This window comes from Monodelphis domestica, chromosome 1 (assembly GCF_027887165.1).
Source record: "Monodelphis domestica isolate mMonDom1 chromosome 1, mMonDom1.pri, whole genome shotgun sequence".
NCBI classification, from domain to species: Eukaryota; Metazoa; Chordata; class Mammalia; order Didelphimorphia; family Didelphidae; genus Monodelphis; species Monodelphis domestica.
Window position 1 is genome coordinate 479,115,858 of NC_077227.1, and position 24,978 is coordinate 479,140,835.

The 24,978-nt window shown below is 35.5% G+C and overlaps 1 protein-coding gene across 19 annotated transcripts in view; it reads left to right on the top strand.

Annotated features, from left to right (window-relative positions):
• Positions 1–24,978, top strand: part of EHMT1 (euchromatic histone lysine methyltransferase 1) — a 315,365-nt gene that overhangs the window by 260,372 nt on the left and 30,015 nt on the right. For all 19 annotated transcript variants that reach the window (XM_056823296.1, XM_056823283.1, XM_056823287.1 and 16 more), the window contains 2 exons: positions 470–556; positions 8,377–8,455. In XM_056823296.1, coding sequence (XP_056679274.1) covers positions 470–556; positions 8,377–8,455 — 166 coding nt within the window. The remainder of the gene's footprint in view (positions 1–469; positions 557–8,376; positions 8,456–24,978) is intronic.

Sequence of the window (24,978 nt, forward strand, 5' to 3'; positions counted from 1 at the left end):
TACCAGTCATTAAAGGAAATTGATGAACATGGAGCACCCCATTACCCCCCACCCCCCCAATCCCAAATGAATCATCTGAGGATGGGCTATTTTCCTCTAGATCATACCTCTTTAACCTCAATGATTTAAAAAAAATGTTTTTTGGACCACTGCATCAGAGATTTAGAGCTTCAGGGGACTTTATAGCTTATGTAGTACAACTACCTCAAATTATAGATACTGAAACTTAGGGAGTCTAAGACACTTACTGGTCACCAAACACTAATTCTGGTAAAGTCAGAATTTGAAATCAGGTCTTTTTGCTGCAAATACATTGCTCATTCTACATGATAATACACAAGGGCAAACTACTTTTAGGTCCAAATTATATAATATATTGTATATTGTCATTACCTCAATGAGCTTATAATTAAGTGACTGAGGATTATTATGTATGTTGGCATAACATTACCACATTTCCTTTTTTTAGGGCTCGGTTACAACTTTATCGGACACAAAATATGGGTTGGGGTGTACGGTCCATGCAAGACATTCCACTGGGAACCTTTGTTTGCGAGTAAGTAATGGTTATTGTGTTTTAAAATTCATAATTTTTTGGCATCAAATTTTGTTGCATTAAAACTTCTAGTTTAGTTTCAGAAGATATCAACCTAGAATTTACATGAGTACAGTATATCTAGACTATTCCAAGCAGGACAGAGCTTAAAACACAAAACTGAAATAGACACTGGTAGGAATACCCAGGAATGACCTTCTCTTCTCCCCCTGGGAATAAAGAGCCCTATTCATCTTTGGATTTTGAGTGAAAGAGATTCATCAAATTTAGTGTCATCATTGTGGACATGGAAATGAGAGAAAGGGTGGAATCAGAGGAATCTAGCATTTCTGTGTGTTAGCAGAGAAGCTGGAGAGCAAGATCAGAAGTGTTGTTGATTTCAGTGTTCCATAGGAAAATCCCACAATTGTCAGAAAGAGAATAGGATACTTAGAATCATTGCTATCCTTCTATTTAGTTATCCTCAACTTCTGAATCTCGTACATTCTCTATAGTCAGTTATCAAGTTCTGTTAATTCTTTATCCATAACATCTCTAACCTGTTTTCCCTTCTGACTACTCACACTGCCATCAGAATTTTATTTAGACATTTATTGCTTTTTAACTTGGCCTATTTTAGTAATCTAATTTGTTCCCCTACTTAAAATCTCTCCTTAGTCTATCAATATTCCACACACCTACTAAAATGATTTTTCTTCAAGCACAAGTCTGACTTTATTTATTACATATAATTCTAATGGCTTTCCTCTTAATTCCAAGTTTAAATGAAAATTCCTTTTTAAAGTCCTATATGAGCAGATTCTACCCCTTCTTTTTAGCCTTATTCTATATAACTCTCCTTCATGACCTCTCTAATCTATGGCTTTCTTCTTGTTCTTATGCATTACACATTATTACTTGTCTTTTTGTCTTTGTATGTAGAATCTTCTCCCTTCAAAGCTTAGTTTGAATGTTACTTTTTATATGAAGCCTTTCCTGATCTCCCCCCAGCTATTAGTGTCTACTTCTAGTTTTATTTATACTTGTATGTGAACATTTTTCTTTCTTAAATCAAATATAAGCTTCTTAATGGGCAGAGACCATTTCAGTTTTGTGTTTGTAGCTTTGGCACCTAGTAAAGCATCTGTTAAATATTAAGTGCTTTTGACTGTTGGTTGGTTGATTGACCAAGTCTACCTACCTTCATTTTATAGAGTAGTTTCTGACTTCACTAAGCTCTTTGAGAGGTTGAAAGGGCAAAGATATCACTTAAAACTAACTTTACTGTTGAAGGACTTTTGGGAGTGGTATTCAAGGAAAATAGTGAGGATAGCTATTTCACATAAAAATGTTACTTAATCATCTGGTGAAAATTAGAAAATCATATTTAATGTGCTTTTAATCCCAAGGGCACTTATTTATTTTATAGTTGAAGAATCTAAAGTATACAGAGGTTAAGTGATTTACCAAGATCACACAGTTAGGAAGAATCCAAGGCCAAATTTGACCTTGAATCTTCCTCATTCCAGACATAGTGCTCTATCTGCTATAAAACCAGCTACCTCTCTTCTCGAGTATAGTTGTTGAGGAACAGATAAGTAGGGTAATTTATTTAGACCAGAGAGTGCATAGAAGAGTACAAGGAACAAGAATAAGACTGGAGAAATGGGAAGAACCCAGATGGTGAATAATTTTTAATTTCAAACAGAATTTATGTGCAATTCCAGAGCTAACAAAGATCCACTGAAGATTAGGAAAATTTCTTTGGTAGCTGTTGGAATGGATAAAGACTAGGGACCAATTAGAAGGCAAGAGATGCTGTGGAACTGATCTAGAGCAGTGGTGGGTGTGTGATAGAAAATATGTGTTACTTTGCCAGAGAGCTCTTTATTCATTGATTGTCAGTATATATAATCAGTTTTTCTAGGCTCAAACACTTGTTCCAGTGTTTATCACAGGTTAAGTCTATAAATCTTCAGGTGAAATAAAACTATTTGTATCGTTTGTCTATGGTCAGTGAGTTCCTTATTCATTCTTAACTCTACATATCTAGATCTAAAATAACTTGAGAGACAGGTTAGATGGGGCATTGGATAGAGCCATTCTCAGTCAGGACCAAGGTTCAAGTCTCAGTTAGAATCTTGAGCAAGGAAATAGCAGTGCCCAGGGCAGCATTCTAAAACCAATAAGCGTGAAGCTCATTCTTAGAAGGACTTTCTCCTTAAGGAGTACCATATTTTCTGTGAAATCACAGATCTCATCCAGTGAATGAAACAGCAAAATTAAAAAAATGAAGTTATAACTGCTTTGTTGATCAGCCAAGTGCTTACTAATTAGGTTATTAATCTCTTCTATTTACAAAGGCCAGGTATTTTCAAAATTATAAAATGTTATAAAAATTTATTATCTATATCTTTTAATTTTTTTCACAAATTTATTTTTTGGAATCAGAATTAGAATGTGAGAATCTTGCGTTGATTTATTTAGAGTCCTCTTTTTTCCACTAATATCCAACACATGCAGTTTTCTGAAAGGAATTTTTGTTATAAAAGGAATTTCTTTATTAATATCACTCAGGAAACTGACAGTTTTTTCTTTATCTCAGTTATTCTTTGAAGTACTTTAGGAAAGGAAAACCTTCATATTTTGCAATAATATAGAAATTCTTTTAGCCTTCAATTCATTGTCACAAAGTTTTACAAAGAGCCTTTTTTTTTCCTATTCTTTATATTCTGTGTTAAAATTGATAGTAGGTATCAGTTCCAAGGCAGAAGAGCTTTCATTAAGGGCTAGGGTTCAGTGACTTGCCCAGGGTCACATAGCCAGGGAAGTGTCTGAGGCCAGATTTGATGCTAAGACCTCTCTCTAAGCCTGGCTTTCTATTCACTGAGCTACCTAACTACCCCCAAAGAGCCTACTAATAACTTGAAAAATTAAGTGTAGCTTCTTACTTATATTTCTTGTTGCAAGTGATTTTTTTTGTGAATCGTGTGCAGTATATCCATATTGCTTCCGGGGTTACATTTTAAACTAATGTTTGCAAAACTTCATTTTCTTATGATACAGTTGAAATCCTGGTTGTTGTCTACAGTTCTCTTAATGCTCCTTTTCTTTCCTCAATTTGGTACACAGTTAATTTTTTTCTCTTTTCCTACCTTTATGCTAAGGGACTTCAATATATCAAACACCCTAACCGATCAGGTTTTTAACCTATTCACTTTCATGACCAACTCTTTCTCTTTACTTCGACTGCACACAAAGATAGTCATATCCTCAATTTTTCCATCACTCACAAATTTACCACTTCCATTTTCAGGACTTCTGAAATTCCTATATCTGAATTTAATCTCTCTCTCTTTTTTTTGTCTCTTCCTCTGCCTTCCTTACTAAACCCTTTTATTCATCCACACCAAGACTTCTGATCCCTTGACCCCTCTGTTCCCTCCCCCAACTTCTTTCCCAAGCCATCTCCCATACATTAGCCACCCTCTCTTTTCTTCATCTTGATCCTTTGGTGAGCTCCTTCAATTCTATACTGTCCTTAGTTGTTCCCCACCAAACTTTACCCTTAAATCACTTGCCATCATTCACTGTTGTTCCTATACTGTGCTTCCAAATGAAAATGGAGAAAACTACCATTCTGATTATACAATCTTATCAACAGTTCTCTTCATTACTGATAGGCAATCCTACTATACCTCCTTTATAAACTTACTTTTTCACTTTCACCAGTGGTGCTTCTAAACCTATTCATCCCTTCTTCTACTTCCCATGATTCCTCCTTTCCCTACCTATTTAGTTGAGAACCTTGCCGCATGTTTTATAGAAAAAAAAATGAGGCTGTTCAATCATTAATTAATCATCTATTATTATTAAGTTCTCTTCTTCCCTTTCTGTCACTATCTCCTCATCACCCCGTCTCACATAATGAGATGACCTTACTCCTTGCCAAGGTTAATTTGTCCTCAAGTGATCTCCTTTTATATCGTCTCTTTCAAGAAATTGTCCCCTATGTCATTCCTACTCTTATCAATTATTTTCAGTCTTTCTCTGTTTCTTTGCTCCTTCCCTATTACCGTCAGACTTGGCCATGGCTCACCCACGCTAAAAAAATCTCCTCACTTGATCCTTCCATTGCCACAGTCATCTTATTTCTTCTCCCTATTGGTGCTAATCTCCTTGAAAAAAACATTTATAGTGATGACCCCACTTTCTCTACTCTCCTTAACCCCTTAAAATCTGGCTTTTGACCTAATGATTCCACTAAAAATATTCTTTCCAGAATTGACAGTGATCTTCTCAAAGCCAAACAGAATGTCCTTTTGCCAATGCTCATTCTTCTCAACCTCTCTATAGCCTTTGACACTGTTGATCACACTTTGCCTCTTGATGAATTTCTTTTCTCTAGATTTTTTTCTATTTGACTTTCTTGTGGTTTTCTTCTTACCATCAAACCACTTTTTCTAAGTCTCCTTTGCTGGCTACTCATGCCCACTAACCATAGGTGTCCTTGAGGGTTCTGTTCTAGGCTGTCTTCTACCTTTATTCTACTTTACTTGGTGATTTCGTCATGTCCCATAGAGTTAGATCATCTATCTCTATGATGATGATTCTCATATCTACCTGTCTGGTCCTAACTTCTTTTATCTCCAACTGTCTTAAAACTGAACTCATTATTGTTTCCCTAAATTTAAACTTTGCTATTACTTTTGAGGGCATCCTCCCACTCAACTAGACTTGCAACCTAAGTCTCATCTTTGACTCCTCACTCTCTCTCACCCTCTGTATCCAGACTGTTGCTAAGGCCTATTGATTTTATTTTTGCATCTCTCAAATATGCTACCTTCTCTTCTCTGCCACTGCTACTACTCTGGTTCACATCCACATCACCTTACACCTGTAGTATTGCAGCAGCCTGCTGGCCCTGCTTCAAGTCTCTCCTCACTCTAAACCATCCTTCTTTCAGCCACTAAAATGATTTTCCCAGTCCAAATCCAACCATGTCACAGTCCTCTGCACTCCTTCTCCAGGATCAGAAATAGCATATTCTCTTTGGCATTCATAGCCCTTCATAACCTAGTCCTCTCCTCATCTTTCCAGTTTTCTTCTTCCTTACTCCCCACCACTGATTTTGATGCAATGATACTAGCTGCCTTGCTGTATGTGGTACAAGATATTTTATATTTTGGCTCCAGGCAATTTCTCTGCCTGTCCTCGGTCCCCTATGCCTGGAATGCTCTCCCTCCTCAACTCTATGTCTTGACTTTCTTGACTTCAAGTCTTAACTAAAATTCTACCTGCTACAGGAAGCCTTTTTCTCTCTCTCAATTCTAATGCCTTCTTTCTCTTAATTATTTCTTTTGTATTGTAAGGGGGGAGGGGTGATTTTTAAAAGGGTTAGGCTGGATTATTTAAGAGTGTGTTCACCAGGAATTTAATTTATTCCAAAGAGATTTATTTACAATTTATTTACAAAATGTAGAAAGAGTGAAATAATTAAATCAGAGAGAGTATAAGCTAAGTCACCCTGAGGTTAGTTTTTTTTTCAGAAAATCCAGCACTCAAGAGTCAGCTTTTCACTCACCACGTGTCAGTTCAAAGGAAGAGATTTTAGAACAATCTCACCAGGAACAGGGTCTTGAGTCCATGCTCTCCTCTAAAGAATGATGAAGAACTGTCTTCAGTTTCCACTTCCAAAGAATGAAGAACTGTCAATAGAACTGTACTCAAGGAAGTTGCCACTCCCTTTTAAGGACATTTTCTCTTGTGTCACTTCCTGTGCCTTCCTCTAATTCTGTGTCTACCAATCACAGTTGAAGTCCTGCTTTAGGACTGCCCAGAAGGCAGTCAGTGGATTCTGATTTGTTACTCACTATGGCACACATTGGTCACAGACCTCCCCCACTCAAGTGTGAATGGGGTGTTTATACCTTTGGTGATTAAATCTAAAAATGGGCAGATCTTCCTACTCAACTTTTAAGTAGGGTGTTTACACTTTTGGTGATTAAGTCTAAAAATAGGCAGGGGTTACAATTTAATCGTCACAATCAGGGAAGAGTTAATTTTAATCTTTATAGTATGCTATGGAAAAATTTGTTTGCACATTTGTTACTTTCTTTTCTCCCTCATTTGATTGTGAGCTCCTTGAGGGAAGGGAATGTCTTTCACAACCTCTATCTTAAGTGATTAGGAAAAACTGTGGCACATAAAAGGTGCTTAATGTTTATTGACTTAACATGCCAGTCGAGCTCCATTATTGTAGCATTCAGTATATTTCTGCCACATTTTCATTAAAGCATTTTTCAATTATATTGATATTTTTTCAATGTGGCTATTGCGATCAGTTAATTTTCAAGATAAATCTTTTGTAACATCAACAAATGTTTCTGTAATTTATCATCCATATATATGTGTACCATCCACTTAACATATGATCATTTAATTAAAAGGCCATCATTTTAACTATTTATCTACTTGTAATGTGAACTGGCAATAGCATTTTTTTACTTGATTGCTCACGAGAGTCTCTTAGCCTATGAGTATCATATGTAGGTTAGAACCATTAAAAATTTCTTTTTATTTTATTTACCAAGTATAATTTCAAAATGTCAGTAACTGTAGGTAGCACTAACATTATTCCTTTGGGATTGAGTTTTCTATATTTTGCAATCCTGTACATAACCTACTATATGATACAAGTAATCCATTTTGTACTATAAGGCATGTCTTTTAAGAAAGTTGGGTTTTTTTGCATAATAAAAATATTTTTTCCCTGTAGCAATATTTTCTTGTTTTGCCAACATCCTTCAGGTATACAGGATGTTCCAAAACCTTTAGTGCAGTTTTAAGCTTCAGTAGCTCAGCTCCTTTAAAACTTCTGGGATACCTTGTATTGTCAAGATATCAGTTAAATTGATTAGATTTTATACTCTTTGGAGCTAATCTATTCTTACAATGCAAGCAAAAAATTTTCCCCTGTCTATCAATTGTAGTACTTAAGAATTCAATAATAAAAACCGTGGATTATATTTTCTACTTTGAACTCCTTTGTTTTTTTAGTTTATTTTACTTAACCTGTCTTTTGTGTATCTTATGCTAGTTTCAGCTGCTCCAGTCAGTTTTCTTTTTGAAACAGTTATATATGTGTTAATCATGAATATTTATTATTTCACTTTCTTAGAAATTGAGACAATACAAAATTTAAGGAAACAAAGTTTTATTGTTAAAAATTTCAAATGATTATATCTATCATCAAATAATTTCAGTTTGTTAAAAATTGTAGAGTTCTTTGGAAATTAGTTATTTACTATTTGCCAAATATGAGTGCCAGTATATAAATGATTTGAGTTTATATCCCAAATAATGATTGTTTAACTTTGACATATACTTCTCATTCAAATGTGAACCCTTGCTCTCTGTTGCTGATGGTTTCTGAGTTTGGACATGCCATTAAATCAAAATGCTACATTCATCATTGAACAAATTTGGCATGTTAGTTCTCCACAAACCCCCCCCTCACACCTATCCCCCCACCCCCTTTAAAAACTTTGATTTGTACTCCATTTTCACAGAAAATGGAGGATGTGTTTGTGAGGGGTTTGTATCTGAAAATATACAAATACTTTGACGATTGCTTCATACTCTTCTTGAGAGTGTCTTCAAATCAACTTTTAAAAGTCAGGTTTGTTTTTAAAATGGAGCATTTGCATTTCCAAGTGTGGTTTGAGGATGGCACATCATGTGTCCATCTAGTTTAGTAATCTTAACTTTTGGGTTGCTTTGATATTTATCAGTGGATGTGTATAGGTCTCTCATTTCCACCTTTTACTTCCATTCTATAGATATGTTGGAGAGCTGATTTCTGATTCAGAAGCTGATGTCAGAGAAGAGGATTCCTATCTCTTTGATCTGGACAACAAGGTAGTGTGCTTCAGGGCAGTGCTGTGGAAAAGGGATTATTTTCTAGGTAATAGAATAAAATATATACATTGTTACTAAGTCCCCAAGATGAAATTTTTTCTCTCATTTGATAGACTTCTCTTTTTATTCAGGATTGCCTTTAAGTTGCTTTTATTTTAATTAAGTTGATAAAAAACAAGTGAGGCTCATTTTGTCATCTCTTCTTAACTGATGATTGATCATTACATAGCACTGAGTTTAATTTTATTCTTTTCATTTTCATTACAGTAGTTCTACTTTTTTTCTGGTTCAAATTCAGTATGTAGCAGTTCACATAATCTGACCATATTTCCTTTAATTTTTCAAATTTGATGTTCCTTATTGTAAAATAATTATTTCATTATGTTTATATGCCAGTTATTAAGGCATTCCCATGTCATTTGGCATACATTTTGTTTCTAATGCTTTAATATCACCAAAAAAAATGTTCCAAGTCCTGACTGATAAAAATGTAATGGTAGGGGACAGCTAGGTAGCTCAGTGGATTGAGAGCCAGGCCTAAAGATGGGAGGTCCGGGGTTCAAATCTGACCTCAGACACTTCCTAGCTGTATGACCCTGGGCAAGTCACTTAACCCACATTGCCTTGCCCTTACTGCTCTTCTGCTTTGGAACCAATACACAGTATTGATTCTAAGATAGAAAGTAAGGGTTTATATAAAAAATGTAATGGGTATAGTGCCCTTTTGGTTTTGATTTTTTTAAATTCTTCATTGCTTTTTTTCTTTGTCTTTGTATACTTCACGTGTCATTTCATGAAGCATAACAATATCCCATTTTATTTATGAGCTATGATTTATTTAGCTTTTCTCCAATAATTTTGCAAATTTTATGTCTACAATTGTTTTTGTGGTATATGTGTGTTTTCGATGTCAAATTGTATAGTTATGAATATTTTAGTACAGATGCAGTGACACCTGTTACTTGTATGATCTTGGGCAAGAATCTCCTTGACTCTCAGTTTCCTCATCTGGAACATCAAGGGTTTGGATCAGATGGCTTCTGAGGTCTCTTCTGCTCATATGAACTTTTGTTTTTGTTTTTTTGTTTTCCTTATTTCTGAATCTCCTTAGCTTAAAGACCTAAGAATAGAATTGCAGGGCCAAAGAATATGAACATACTAACTTAAATGTATAAGGAAGGATAACCTCAAACAGTAGAACAACTCATTTTAATATGTTAATGCTATGTTATTAAGGTTAAGACATATGGTATTTGTTTCTTTAACTGGAAGATGTTGCAAATACTTCTTGTTACATTGCTTAATTTATAAAGTTAGGGTTTTTGTTGTTAGTTTGACTTGCTTAATAGTTTTCTCTCTGACTCAGTCTTATATTTTAGTAGATTTTGATTCAAATGTAAACTATAAATAAAATGTGGAGTGGGAAAAATTATAGGGTGAATTAATTAAGTCTCTTCAATTCCTTAACTGCTGGTGTAGGCTTCTTGTGAGGAACTAGACTTTGCCTGTTATAGGGTGTTGAATAGATTGAAACTGCCATATCCATCAAAGGCTATATTTAAGCAAAAGGTAAAGTTTTGAGAGTTGTTTAACAGAATACATTCATTTGATAAGTTGTGAAGAGGGTGCTTGTGAAGCTTCATTCCTTAAATAAAGGAAAGTGTTTTAAAAGTATGCTTCATTTTTATATTATGGACAGTAATAAGGTTGGTGAATAGGGTAAAGGGAAGAAAATGTTTAAAACATGGATCTGATGGGAAAAACATTCAGTAGCTGTTGAAGTTTTTTAAAATTAAATTATTATTGTTCACTTCAGCTGTAGGCTTAGTGTTAGATATTATGTCCAAACTTTATATCCAGACATTCTCTTTTGAATTCTGAATCAACTGATTAGCTCCTATTTTGAGACTTCTTTGATTAATAGGATCATAAATTAAAAGCTGCAAAAAGGGCCACATAGAGCATTTAGTTCAGCTCCCTCATTTTATAAATTGGTGTTATCACTTTTTTCCTCTTAAATCCTTAGGGAATTGATTATGATAAACACTGCAACCAGAGACAGTTATTATTTGGGTTGCAGTAATATTTACAAGTAACACACAAATAAGGCAAAGAGATTATGTGGATTTCCTTTTCCCCTTTTCACATGGATTGATATCTTAAGACTGAATTCAGCGTTAGTTTGCTTTTTCCCTACAATTTTAGCTGAGAAATACAAAAAATTTAATGTCCTTTTTTGCATCATGAATCCTGAGAATTAATGTACAAGACTGTGGAATTGTTTTATAGTGTTTACAGTATGCAACTAGAAAGGGCTTATGGAGGTAGTGGTTGGGCCAATTTCAGTACTTCTTTCAACTCAAATCTTAGCCATAAGTCTTTAGGACAAGTGAGGATTAATAAGCATATCCTGAGATGAAACTTAACCAAATGGTTAGTTATTATTCCTAATCATCTTATACTATATTTTCAATAATGTTCAGATAGCCATGGATCGTGGATGGGTCACTATCTTATTTCCCTAAATCCTCCCTTTTAAACTTTGCTATTTTGAGGGCATCCTCCCACTCAACTAGACTTGCAACCTAAGTCTCATCTTTGACTCCTCACTCTCTCTCACCCTCTGTATCCAGACTGTTGCTAAGGCCTATTGATTTTATTTTTGCATCTCTCAAATATGCTACCTTCTCTTCTCTGCCACTGCTACTACTCTGGTTCACATCCACATCACCTTACACCTGTAGTATTGCAGCAGCCTGCTGGCCCTGCTTCAAGTCTCTCCTCACTCTAAACCATCCTTCTTTCAGCCACTAAAATGATTTTCCCAGTCCAAATCCAACCATGTCACAGTCCTCTGCACTCCTTCTCCAGGATCAGAAATAGCATATTCTCTTTGGCATTCATAGCCCTTCATAACCTAGTCCTCTCCTCATCTTTCCAGTTTTCTTCTTCCTTACTCCCCACCACTGACTTTGATGCAGTGATACTAGCTGCCTTGCTCTATGTGGAACAAAATATTTTATATTTTGGCTCCAGGCAATTTCTCTGCCTGTCCTCTGTCCCCTATGCCTGGAATGCTCTCCCTCCTCAACTCTGTGCCTTGACTTTCTTGACTTCACATCTTAACTAAAATTCTACCTGCTACAGAAAGCCTTTCTCAACCTTTCAAAGTATTATGAGAAGCTATTTTTATCTATTTTTGCAGTGGTTGAACACTATTGCATAAGTAGATAAAACAATCTCCCATAACTGAACAAAAGTATGAGTTATAGGCTCATCTTTCTATGCCCATTGAAAGCATCATCTGGACAACTCTAGTAGCAGAGCGGATATTTACCTCATCCTGTTTATACATGGTTTTGATTTCTTCTGTCAGGTCCTTATTTTTAACATCATTAGCAGCCATGACATTTTTATAATGATTTAAATTTTGCAAAGCATTTAACATGTATCATCTCATATGGTCATCATAGCAAGCCATATAATTTAGATACTTATAATTATTATTATCCTTATTTACTCATGAGGGAACTGATGCTCACAAGTTAAATCACTTCATCTTAGAATCATTGGTTTAGAGCTGAGAAGGATCTTAGACACTATTGATAGCCTAACAACCCCGCTCCCCCTTTTTTACCCTTGGGTAAATTGAGACCTACTGAGGTTAAGAAGCTTGAAATGTTACATATTGTCATAAGTCCACAGAATCTCTTTAGGGCACACAAATTTTTTTCACCCACTTAAGAAGTACATAAAATGAAGATTGAGATGTTCTGTGTTGTGACTTTTGTTGGAGATTTTGACAAGTGACTTTTTGAAGGAACCCAGATTTCCTGCTCAGTTTCAAATACACTTCCTTGTTTTACTTATTTTAAGTTTTTTACAAGATGATCTGGTCTCACTGTCTTCTGGGAACACTTGAGCACCCTAGCGGCATCAACTTTTCTTTGTTTTCATAGAGCACAGACGAGGATACAATGGATAACTCTGGTTTTCATATTTGGAAACTTAAATCCATATTCTACCTCCGGCACTTAATATAAATAGCTACATTATTATGATCAAGTCACTGACACTCATCAAACCCTTAATTTTTATGTGTAGAAGACAGGGATAATAATGGTAGAGTTATTGTGAGGAAAAAACTTTCATAAACCTTAAATACCCTGTAAATGTCAGTTATTGGCAAAACTATGCCATGTTGACTGTGACAGTACTGGGGGTATCAAGACCTTGGTTTCTCTCCTTATAGAAATTAGAACTTTTGTGTTCAAGTTTATTGAAACATGTTTGACCATTTTTTTTTATTTCAAGGAAAGGTACACCCCTTAACCTGCTTTGGACTGTCTTGATTATCTTACCTAGAGCTAGCTGATTCATCACCAGGAGACTTCTCTGTTTTCAAAGAATAAGAGAAAGAGCCTATTCTGAGAGATTGGGGGACCAGATTTTGGGGGATAATTATGCATTAAGCGAGATCACCGACTCTCTGTTCCTCCACTTCATTTTTAAAATAAATATATAAAATTTAGACTGTTTCTAATTTCACTTTTTAAATTCTTATATAATTTCAATTCAATATATACATCTCTTTTATATATGTATATAATAATTATGATGATGATGATGATGATTATTGTTGTTGTTATTTTTAGAATGGGTCTCCCTACCTTGCCCATGCTGGCAGTATACAGGATTCTTATAGGTCCAGTTCCAATACTGACTGGCATGGAAGCTTTAATCTGCTCAGTTTTTCTAGCTTTGGTTGGTTAGATCTTCTTTAGGCAGGTTAGTTGTGCTCTGCTCTCAGGAGTTCACCCTATTAATAAAAGACTTTGTGAAAACACCTGATTGACTTTAGTCCTGCTGCACCTCAGAACTCTTGATGTCAAGAGATTCACTAGCCTCCCTCAGTAGCAAAGATTTTAGACACTAGGTTATAACAAATATTTTTCAGTGCTTTCTGTAAAGCACTTCTAGGATCTGGGATTTTAATAAAAACAACCCTTGCTTCAAAGGAACTTAAATTTTATTTATAGGAGTAAGGGAATTCAATATTCATTTCAACTTTCAATTGGTAAAACATTTATTAAATGCCCAGAGTATACATTGTACTACATGGAGGAGACATCATAAAAACAGTCATATATAGACCAAGCTATATATACAGGATAAATAGGAAATCATTATTAAGAAAGGTTTGGGAAGGCCTTTTGTAGAAGTTGACATTTTAGTTGGGACTTAAAGGAAGCCAATTAGGTTAGTAGTTAAAATGGTAGAGGGAAAGCATTCCATACAGGAGGACAGCCAAGGAAAATGTCAAGGGCTGAGAGATGGAGTGTCTTGTTCATGGAACAGCAAGATTAATGGGTACATGTCAGGAAATTAGATGTAAAAATAGAAAGAGTGGGACAATAGGAGTGGGCTAGGTTAAGAAGAGTTTTGATTATCAAACAGAGCATTAGAAGGCACGATCTGAAGGAGAATCTAACAAAGGGGATAGAGGAAGAGTGGTCATATAGATAGGCGGAAAATCATGAGATAGTAATATCCCAAAAACTATAGAGAAGAGAGTGATCAACTAAGTCAAAGACTTTGACCTCAAAGAGAAGTCAAGGAGAATAAAGATTGGGGGAAGACCATTACATTTGACAACTAATAGATCATGAATAACTTAGATTAGAGAGTTAACTCTAAGGGATGAGATTCAGTAATTTAAATTAGAGAAAGCAGTGTAATTTTAATAGAATGTTAAGGTCAAAAGCCAGATTATAAGGAGTAAAAGAAGAGAATGAAAGGAAAGAAAGTAGGGTTATGTATTGTGACCTTTGGAATTTTGCTGCATAAGGCCGAAGAGACATAGGAAAAGAGTTGGTGGAAAAGAAAGAACCAAGTGAATTGTTTTGTTTTTAATAAAGGAGACATGGCCATTCTTAGTAGTAGGTAGTAATAGGTAGGCAGTAGAAAAGGAACCAATATACAGAAGTGAGAGAATAGGTGGTAACAGAGTGAGGCAGTCTGATGCAGGAGATGGAATGGAACAAATAGAGGGGTTATCCTTGGTAAAAAATGAGGTCACTTCATCATGTGAGTCAGAAACCATCTCGATGATCAACAAGATTGAGAAGAGTAACTAGGTGGTTCAGTGGATTGAGAATCAGGCCTGGAGTCAGAAGGACCTGGGTTCATATCTGGCCTCAGATACCTAGCACCCCATTGCTTAGCCCATGTCACTCTTTTGTCTTAGAATTAAAAGAAGGTAAGAATCATTTGAAAAAAATATTTTAAGCTAAACTTTTAAAAACTTAATTCAAAAAGGAAAACTGGTTATTATTGAACAGTTGAACTTTTGAACTTCTAAACTTATTTTTACATTTCATTTTAAATTTAATATATTATTTTCCCAATTACATGTAATAATATTTTACAGATGTTTTTTGAAATTATAATATACATATTGTCTTCATCCCTTCTTTCCCTCCACTCTCCCTGAGATGGTAAGCAATTTGATCTGGGTTATACATGTATGACCTTGCAAAACTTATTTCTGGTCATGTTATGAAAGAATGTTTATATAAAACCAAAATCCAAAAGTAAAAACACATAAGTGAAAAAATAGTATGCTTTGATCTGTATTCATATTCCATCAGTTTGGGAGGTGAATAGCATTCTTTGTCATAAGCCCTTCCGAGTTGTCTTGGGTCATTGGAATAGCTAAGCCTTTCACAGTTGATCATCATGCATTATTCCAGTTACTGTGTACAGTGTTCTTGTGATTCTGCTCACTTTACTTTTTATCAGTTCATGTAAGTCTGTCCAGGTTTTTCTGAAATCATCTCCCTTGTCATTTCTTATAGTGTAATAGTATTCCGTTACCAACCTATACCGCAGTTTATTCAGCCATTTACTAGGTGATGGATAGCCCCTCAATTTCTAGTGCTTTACCATCACAAAATGAGCTGCTGTGAGCCTTTTTGTACTATTATGTCCCCTGTTGCGCCCCCCCCCCTTTTTTTTAACTCTTTGGTGTACAGACCTAATAGTAGTATTACTCGGATCAAAAGGTATGCAGTTTTATAGCTCTTTGGACAGTGCCAAATTTCTCCCCAGAATGGTTGAATCAACTCACAGCTCCTCCGATAATTTGCCCCATCCCCTCCAACAGTTATTAAACTTTATGATCATATTAGTCAATCTGATAGGTGTCAGTTGTTACCTCAGTGTTGTTGCATTTGACATTTCTCTAATTAATAGTGATTTAGGAAAATTTTCCAGATGACTATGGAGAGCTTTGATTTCTTCATCTGAAAACTGCCTTTTCATATTCTTTGACTTTTCAGTTGGGGTATGACTGGACTTCGCGAATTTTCAGAATTCTTGGCCATGGAAGTACTATATTTATGGGTGATAGCAAGATTGAGAGTATTATCATTTTTGTGCATGGGTAGAGGAGTAGCTCATGGGAAGAGAGTTGGTTGACGGGAAAGGGAATGAGGAGGCAAAGGAGAGGTCCAGATAAAGTGCTCTATGAACAGTACTCAAAGAGTTACCGTTAATGTTTTGATAATTATCTTAGATGAAGGTATCTATTAGGGTGATCTAGATATGTGTTGTTGGCTCTTTGCTGTTTACTTGAATAAAAGCACAGCTGACCCGCTGACCAAGTTTGCAGGTGACACAAAGTTGGGACGAATAGCAACCATTTGATACCAAAGTTAATTTACAAATCGATCTGAATCTGATACCATAAATTTACATCATTGTTTGTTTGACTCTTCATTTATACTTACCTCCTATATCCTTCCCCCCCCCCCATCATTTGATTTTAATACCATTGATTATGTCTATCCCTTTCTCTCCATTCATACTACAACTATCCTACTTAAGTATTTTGTCACTTCTAACTTAGACTATTATATTAGTCTCCCAATTGGTCCCTTGAATCTGCCTCTTTATTCTTTAGTTCCTTCTCTATACAGTTGTCAAATTGATACTACTAAAATTTAAGTAAGCTTGATTATTTCATTAACTTGCTCAAATAATTTTCATGGTCCCTAATGTCTCTATAGTGCAAAATAGAAACTGCTAGTATTTAAGGACTTTTATGTTGTGGGCCCAACCTGTATTTCTAGGTTTATAACACATTTTTTTCTCATGCAATCTATTTCAATAAAACTAACCAGCTAGTTAATCTTCATACATTACATCTTCTGTCCTGCCTGTCTAGCCTTGCACATATTTTCCCCCATCCTTGGAATGATTTTCTTCTTTATCTCTACCTTCTTAAAAACAAACAAACAAACAAACAACTCATACTTGATCTTCCCATCCCTATTAACTGTTGTTCCATATCTCTCATTCTTCATGGCTAAATTGTTTGAGAAAGCTATCTTCTTGATACTTATACTTTTTCCCCCTCTTACTTTCTTCTAAGTCTTATTCAAATATTATTTTCTGCTGGAGGCCTTACTCTTATTTCCCTAACAGAGCTTTTTTTTTTTAATGTCTTAAAAGTCCTTTCTGTATCTAGATATGGTCTCCTCCATTAGGATGCAAGGACTAGGTCTGTTTTTCCCCCTGCTTTTTGTGTCCCTAGTGTTTCTTAATCACTAAACATTTATTAAGTTCCTACTATTTACTTGGCACTGTGCTATGTGCTGGATATACAAAAAGAGGCAAAAACATAGCCTCTTTCTATACTCAGCATCTAGAACTGGAACTAATACACAATAGATGTCGAATAAATATTTTTTTAAATTAAGTTGAATTGTGGGTTTTAGGTAGATTGAATTAATAGTTTAATACCACAAACAAAACTAATATAGTTCTGGTATGCATTAAGGCATAACTTTCATAGATAAAGAAACTTTTTTTCTGATTTGATAAGACTGTCTCTGGAGTGTTCTATTCAGTTCTGGGTACCACAGTTTAATATTTTTTCAGCTTATGTATCCAGAGGAGGGTCTCTAGACAGAGAAAAGCCTTGAATTTGTGCCATACAAAGATTGTTGAAAAAAAGAAGAGATGATTTAGTGGGATCAAAATAATTATCAGATATATGAAGGGCTATAATGTAGAAAAGGGATTGCTCTATTTAACTCCAGAGAGAAGATCCCAGGATCAATGGATAGAAATAATAAAGAAGCAAATTTTGAATTGATATAAGGAAAACATTACTAATAAAACTATCACAAAGTAGAGTGGGATGCTTCAGCAAGTAGTACATTTCCCTTCATTGACTATCTTAAAGCAGGGGCTAGATCACCATTTATAAGGCATATTGTAGAAGAAATTCTTTTTGGGGGAAGTGTTAGACTAACGAGTTCCCTTCCATCTCTAAAATTTTAGATTTGAGGAACAAAAGAATACTTAAAGCTGGAAAGATCAGAGAAGACTGCATGATATGGATGATGATCTAGCAAAGGAAATTCTGAAGGAGTGGCCAAATAGAAGGAGATCCAGGAGAAAAAAGTCAGAAAAATGACTATCCAGGAAGATAAGTTGATTAACAGTGTCAGATGCTGCAAAGAGGTCAAGAAATAGGAAATCGGGGGAAAAAAAAGATCATCAGGCATTTAAGAGATAATTGGTAATTTTGGAGAGAGCATTTTCTTTGTGTGATGAGGTTGGAAGTTCAAAGGACTGAAAAGTGAGAGGAAATGAAATATAGGCAACAAGTTTAGACCTGGATATACAGATTTGGTAATAATCTGCTTAGAAGAGGTAATTGACTTCATGAGATTTGATGAAATAAACAAGAGAAGGTATATAGAGTAAGAGGACTCAGAAAAAGGTATTAAAGGTCATCCACACTTAAAGAGATATAAAGATGATCTATCACTCAGTGTCAAAGAATATTGTAAAGTAGTTAGAGATACGTAGTCAGGAGATAAGTAGTGACAGAGAGTCCATGGGAAAAGAAGATGTCCAGGCATGGCTGGTCATCCTTGGTGTAGAAACCTACAGAAATGTCAAGGAAGATGATGACTGATTTATAAGTCTTCAAATACAATAAATCATTGGTGATCTTTATGAGAATAGTTTATTGGCATAATCAGAAGTCAGATTGCAACTAGACACCATTCTTTTAGGAATTTAGCATAAAAGCAGGAGAGATAAAACTAATAGCTTGAGGAAATAGTTAAGTGAAAGTTTTTTATTTTCTAAGAATGCTTCTAAGCAGCCAAAAAGGAGACATTACAAAGAGAAAGATTAAAGATGAGAAAGAGAATAATTGGTGGGTCAACACCCAAAATCAACAGGAAAGATTAGTATCAAGGGCATAATTAAAGTGGTTAGGCTTAGAAAGGAACGAAGGAAACAAGCAAGCATTTATTAAATAACTATAGTGTGCCAGGCTGTGTGCTAAGAACATTATAAATACTTCATTTGAACCTTACAATCACCCCTGGGAGGTAGGTACAGCTATAATCCCCATTTTACACTTGATAAGAAACAGAAGCATATGGAGATTAAGTGATTTGCCCAAAGTCCCACAAGGTAAGTGCCTGAGGCCTGATTCAAACTCCAGTCTTCCTGACTCCAAGCCTAGTACTACTGTGCCTCTAGTGTAAAAACTTCCTCCTCTTCTGAATATAGATCAAAGGAGGGGATAAATGAAGGCCCAGAAAATTTTTAAGGAGTAAAGTGGGAGAAATGGGAGTTTATATCTAATGGCTTCTATCTTGACATGAAGTCATCAACTAGTGAAAGCTAGAGTAAAGGTTTAGATAAATTGCTTTGTGGAAGAGACAAGGCAGCATACCATCAAAGATACCCAACCTCAAACTCAAGAACACCTAGGTTCAAGTCTTACCTCTTAACACATATAGTAGGTGTGACCCTAAGCAAGTCATTTAAACTCTCAATTTATCAGGTAACCCTGTATGATAATGCTATAAGGCACAGTGTTTTCCTCACTGGAAAGTTATCTTTGCAATCACAGATCCAGTCTCTGCCTCTGTTTCAGTCCAAATGGAAAATATAATAATGAGAATCAAAAATTAATGGAAAGATTGCTTGGGAGGAGGGGGGCAGCTGGGTAGCTTAGTGGATTGAGAGCCAGGCCTAGAGATAGGAGGTCCTGGGTTCAAATTTGGCCTCAGACACTTCCTAGCTGTGTGACCCTGGGCAAATCACTTAACCCCCATTGCCTAGCCCTTACCACTTTTCTGTCTTGGAAACAATACATAATATTGATTCCAAGACGGAAGGTAAGGGTTTTATTTAAAAAAAAAAAAAAAGATTGCTTTGTAACAAAGCTCTCAGTTACAGGTAGAACACATGGCTTTGTAATTAACCCATTAGGCATAGGTCATGAGCTCAGCACTCTCTTGGATCCTCTCCTCTCTGTACCATCTATGGTCTCATCACCTCCCCTTCATTTCATTTTCATCTTTATGTACATGACTCAGATCTATAAATCAAAGTCCTAGTTTCTCCTGAGCGTTGATCCTGTATCACTGATCCCCAATTCTAGTATTCTGTCTACTTGTCACCTAGCTTCACAATGGAAGAAAATGGACCAAAATAGGGATGATGAATTAAAAGAAAGTTAGATGGCAGGATGACTGTCTCTGTGCATTGACTTTTCCACTTAAATCTTCATGCACAAGTGTCTTTGTGCACAAAAACACACAAAGACAATAGTCATCCTCCGTTACCGAGAGACTACTACTATTCTATACTATAAGATGGCAGGATGAATTTCTAGTAAAGATAAAGAACAGTTTTAATATGTGGCATATTTTTTTTTCTACAAGACGTGTGAAAAGAAGTTCTGGAGCCTTTAGGGATATATGTTTGGCAGTGGGGATTGAGAGTGAACCAGGTGTCTTCTCCCATATCCACTCTATTTTTCATCTGTATTCTCTGTAAGATTTTGAAAACTAACGAAAGTTGGACGGTTATAAGAATTGCTAAAAAGTAGAGTTGAGTGAATTATTCTTGTGATAAGTTAGGGGTTGGCCTTCTGATAGTTTCCAAGGCACACTGAAGATAAATTTTTAAAAGATAATTTTTCATTGATTGTTTTTGGCTTTTTTACAAACATTATTTTTCATGTTATGGCCTTCTGCTACCCTTTCCCAGAGAGCCATTAATGAATTTCTAAAAGAAAGAAAAAAATTATTCAAAACTAGACAATATACTAACAAAAAGATCTACATAGTATTCCACATCCATGTCTCTTACCTCTGCAAAGAAGCTGGGTTATGGTTGTCTAATTTTTGGTAGGATTAAGGTTGGTCATGGTAATTTCACATTATTCAATTTCAATTATTTTATCATAATTCTTAATATTTGCATCACATCATTTTGTTATCCTGTGTAAGAGCTAAATTAACATCTTAACACTTCAAGTATTATATTTTTTAAGTTTATTATCTGACAAACTAGAACCAGGTGACTTAAGTTTTCTACCTGCTCAGAATGCTCACTCCACCAAAGCTATGGACAGGAAGGAAAGAGGAGCTAGATCTGGAACTCCACCCAATTTATATCCTGTTTACCTCAGCACGTAATGACTGGAAGTGAGTGCGGTTCTGGGAATCGTAGTTTTTGCTGAGAATCGTAGTTTTGAGGGTAACAGATTCTGATTTCACATCTGGTTCTGCTATTTCATATTATATCAATTCATATGCCTTTCCATATTTGTAAATATTCATCATTTTCATGATTTTGTACAGCATAATAATATTCTAAACAGCCACGGCTTATGTGGCCATTTCCTAGTTGAAGGCAACATCTTTTTAAAAGTCTGTGGAATCTTGGGGAATAGTTGAGGCGGGGAACTTGGATCTATTATAGCTGCCTCTGTAAAGTTGGTGAAATTTTTTTTCTTTGAACTGGAGCCATTGGAATTGTGGAGTACTCAGATACCTGAACTATGATTCTTAGCAGCTATGCCTTTCTGGAACTATAATGTACAAAACTTGCCTAATTTGATGATGCTTTGAAGTTGAATATGTGTAATATGAGTTATGGTATGTTATTTACTTAGAAGATATTCAAGTAAGAATATCTTTGCATAAGGCTAAAGGCATAGAAGCACAGTGGTAAAAATTGAATATACTAAAGACAATACTACTACGTTCCATCAAGTGATAATATTTCACTTATCTTAGAGTCTTGGATTTGTCAGCCTTTCCTATCCTGAAAGATGTCTGAAAATGAGAAAACAATCAGGAAAGCCAAACATGTCAGAAGCTCTTTAGCAGATAATAACCTCTGATATCTTCTTTCTTTACCTCTCAAAACTTCAACTTCCCTCTATTTATGTGCTCTTTACCTATTGCCTTTGTTATAATGTATATTCTTGCATGTGATTTTTTTGCAAGGTTTTGTACATAGTAACTGTAAGGTAACTGAATTATTAGCTTTAGGTTTTTTCTATAATGTATCATTAGAATAGTGTTGTATTTGTAATTAGAAATATCTGTATGTAATGTGTAACTTGCATTTTGCAAGATTTTTTTGCTTACTTGCTTGCTTTTTTCTTTTGACTTCTCCCTGTCTCCAGTATAGAATATAGAATAAGTTTAGTTTGAGAGATCCATTTGGGGAGAATATTTCTCTCAAAAGGATCTCTAGGGGGAATGTTATAAGGAATGTATTTAATGTTCATTCTGTCTCCTTAGGAGCAGAATTTATAGGTTAGAAGTTTTGTTAAGTTGATTCTGTCACCTTTAAGAAGACAGAGCAGACAGATCTGGCTCAGTCACTTTAAGAGGCCTAGGATCAAAAGAGAGAATTCTGGGAGTTCTGGGTCTGATCTTTCTGACTTCCTTTGGAGCAGGTTGCTGGATCATTTCTTTCAGAAAATCTGTTAGTTATTTTTAGACATTGAGTTTGAGAGTTAGAGATACATCTACAAATTTGAGTTCAAAACTTTTCTCCTGAAGTGAGAAACAGCTATGAGAGGTGGTTCTGTCCACTCACTCATTCTCACTTGGGAGCAGGCCTGTGTCTGACAGTTATCTAACAGTTGGCTTCAGGCAGTTTTTGATTTTTCATAGATTATTTTAAGGAGTTTATCATAAATTTAAGGTTCTTCATTTAGAATAGGATAGTAAGGTAGAATTTAATTTTTGTTTAAAGAGTATATTTTAAGGAGGTTTACTTTGTAGACAAGAAGATGCTGCAAAGGAAGCAGTCAGTTTTGGGGGTTTTGAATTTTGAAATATTAGTGTAAGGTTAAGAGATTCCTATCCTATTCCTAACTCCTACTTTTCCTACTTCCTATATTCTTCCCCCTACTTCTATTAGAAATAAATAAGATTTGGATTAAGCTGTTTCTAGCCTTCCATCTACCTCCTTCAAATAGGTTAACACTGATGGCTTTAGTTTATCTATACCAGCTTTAGCTGATCAATACAACTATCATTTGGCCATAACAGCTTCAAACATGCTTTAGTCCTCCCCTGATTCATCTCCATCCTTTAAAAAAAAAAATTTTATTAGACCTTACCTTTCCTCAGGTTATCTTATCTGGTTTCATATCTTCCTTTTCTTAGCCAAAGACCTTAAATAAGCTATCTGGTTAGTCTCCTCTTCGTCTCTTTTCTTTCATTCCCTTTCTAGTCTATTTTCTAGTCTTACTGTTACACTGAAAATTTTCTCTCCAAAGTTACCAGTGATTTCTAAATTGCCAGATCAGATAGTCTTTTTTCTGGCCCATCCTTCTTGACTTTTCTGATGAATCTGACTCTTTTAACAACTCTTTCAATGTCTCTTTCATTGGTTCATCATCTAGATCATACCCCTTAATTCCCTAACTCTAGATCTTCTCCAAGGTTTTATCATAGGCTCACTACTCTTCACTCCACATCCTTAGTGACTATATCAACTCTCATGAGTTTATCATTTCCACATAGATGGCTCATAGTTCTAGTCCTAGTTTCTCCCCTTTAATCCTATACCAACAGTTTTCTAACAAACATTTCAAACTAGATGTCCCAAAGATATCTCAAATTTAACATGTCCAAAGAAGAACTTATTTTCTTTATCTCTCAACCCACGCCTCTTCAAAACATCTAGATTTCAATTATTTGTCTAATCTGTTAAATTCATAACCTTGACAGTATCCCTCCTTTCTCATTCCTCCTCACCCCACATTTTTTACAGTTAATAATAATAAACTAAATAAATAAAAAAATAAACTAAATAATAAACCCCACAGTTTATTAGTTTCCCAGTTGCCAAATCTTGCCATTTCTACCTCTATAACCTTACTCATGTCTGACCTTTTTTCTACTTATGTGGCCACCACCATAGTCCAGACTCGTGTCATCTCTTGCCTAAATTATTGCAACAGATTCCTAATTGGTCTGACCTGGCTTCAATTCATCCTTCACACTGATGCCAAAGTGATTTTCCTTAAGCTCAGATATGTGTTTGTCACTCCCCTACTCATTAATCCTAGTGACCTTCCATTTGCTCGAATAAAAACTCCTCTTTATAGCTTATGAAGTCTCTCAGCCATGCCCCAAATTGTGTTTCCAGCACCATTATACATTATTCCCCCCTCCACCTCCTCTATAATCCTTTCTATAGTCTTTTCTGTTCATCACAGGTGACACTCCATTTTCTCTCCTTATGCCTGTACATTAATCTCCTACCCCCATTCCCGGGCTGGAATGGTTATCTTCTTTACTTCCTCACATTAAATCTCTTCCTTCCTTTAGGACTCATCTCAAGCTGATCCCTTCAAATTATCATGCCCTCCCTCATAATTGCCTTGTATTTAACCATTTCACATCTCTTTATAATTAATCTCTTTATATTTATTCTGTATATGTGTATGCATATGCCCCTGTATACACACCTATGCCCACACATATGCACACATACATAGATCAATAATGTCTTTGTTGTCTCCCCAATAGATTGTATGTTCCTTGTGTATAGGAATTATTTTGCATATTATAACAGATTACAACCAAAGAGCCTAGCATAGTGACTAAAATATAGTAAATAATAAATTTTTTTTGATATTGTGAATTTTAAAACTATTCCACCCTAATCAGACCATTCTTTAGAAGATTTGATTTATCTATTTCCTGATCAGTAACAATGGAGATACTTGGAATAACAGAATCAGGTCTTGGAAACTCTACATTTCTCCTCCCTTCTTGGTTTAACAAGATTTGGAAGGTCTGCATCAAACTCAAGATTTAATTATCTAAGGAAATGGCCTTTAGCAGAAATGTGCAGAAAAAAAGAACAGACCCCTGGGCTGTCCTAAGTCAAGCTAAGCCATCATTGGTACAGATAAGACGCAAGAAAGTGATGTAAAACTGTCTATATAAGGCATGTCACTTCATTTCTCCTCCTCTTTCCCCAGAGAGACTCTGGCTGGCAGCGTGCTAAGCATTCCGACATCTTGGCATGGTGGCAGCTATTGTCTGGGTTTGGTGTTGAGTTTTGCTCTGGAGCTGATTTCATATTCGGGCATCTTGGCTTAGCCCTTTCCCTTTTGGAGTTCAAGCCTGACTCCTGACTCCTGACGCCTTTATACTCCAAAA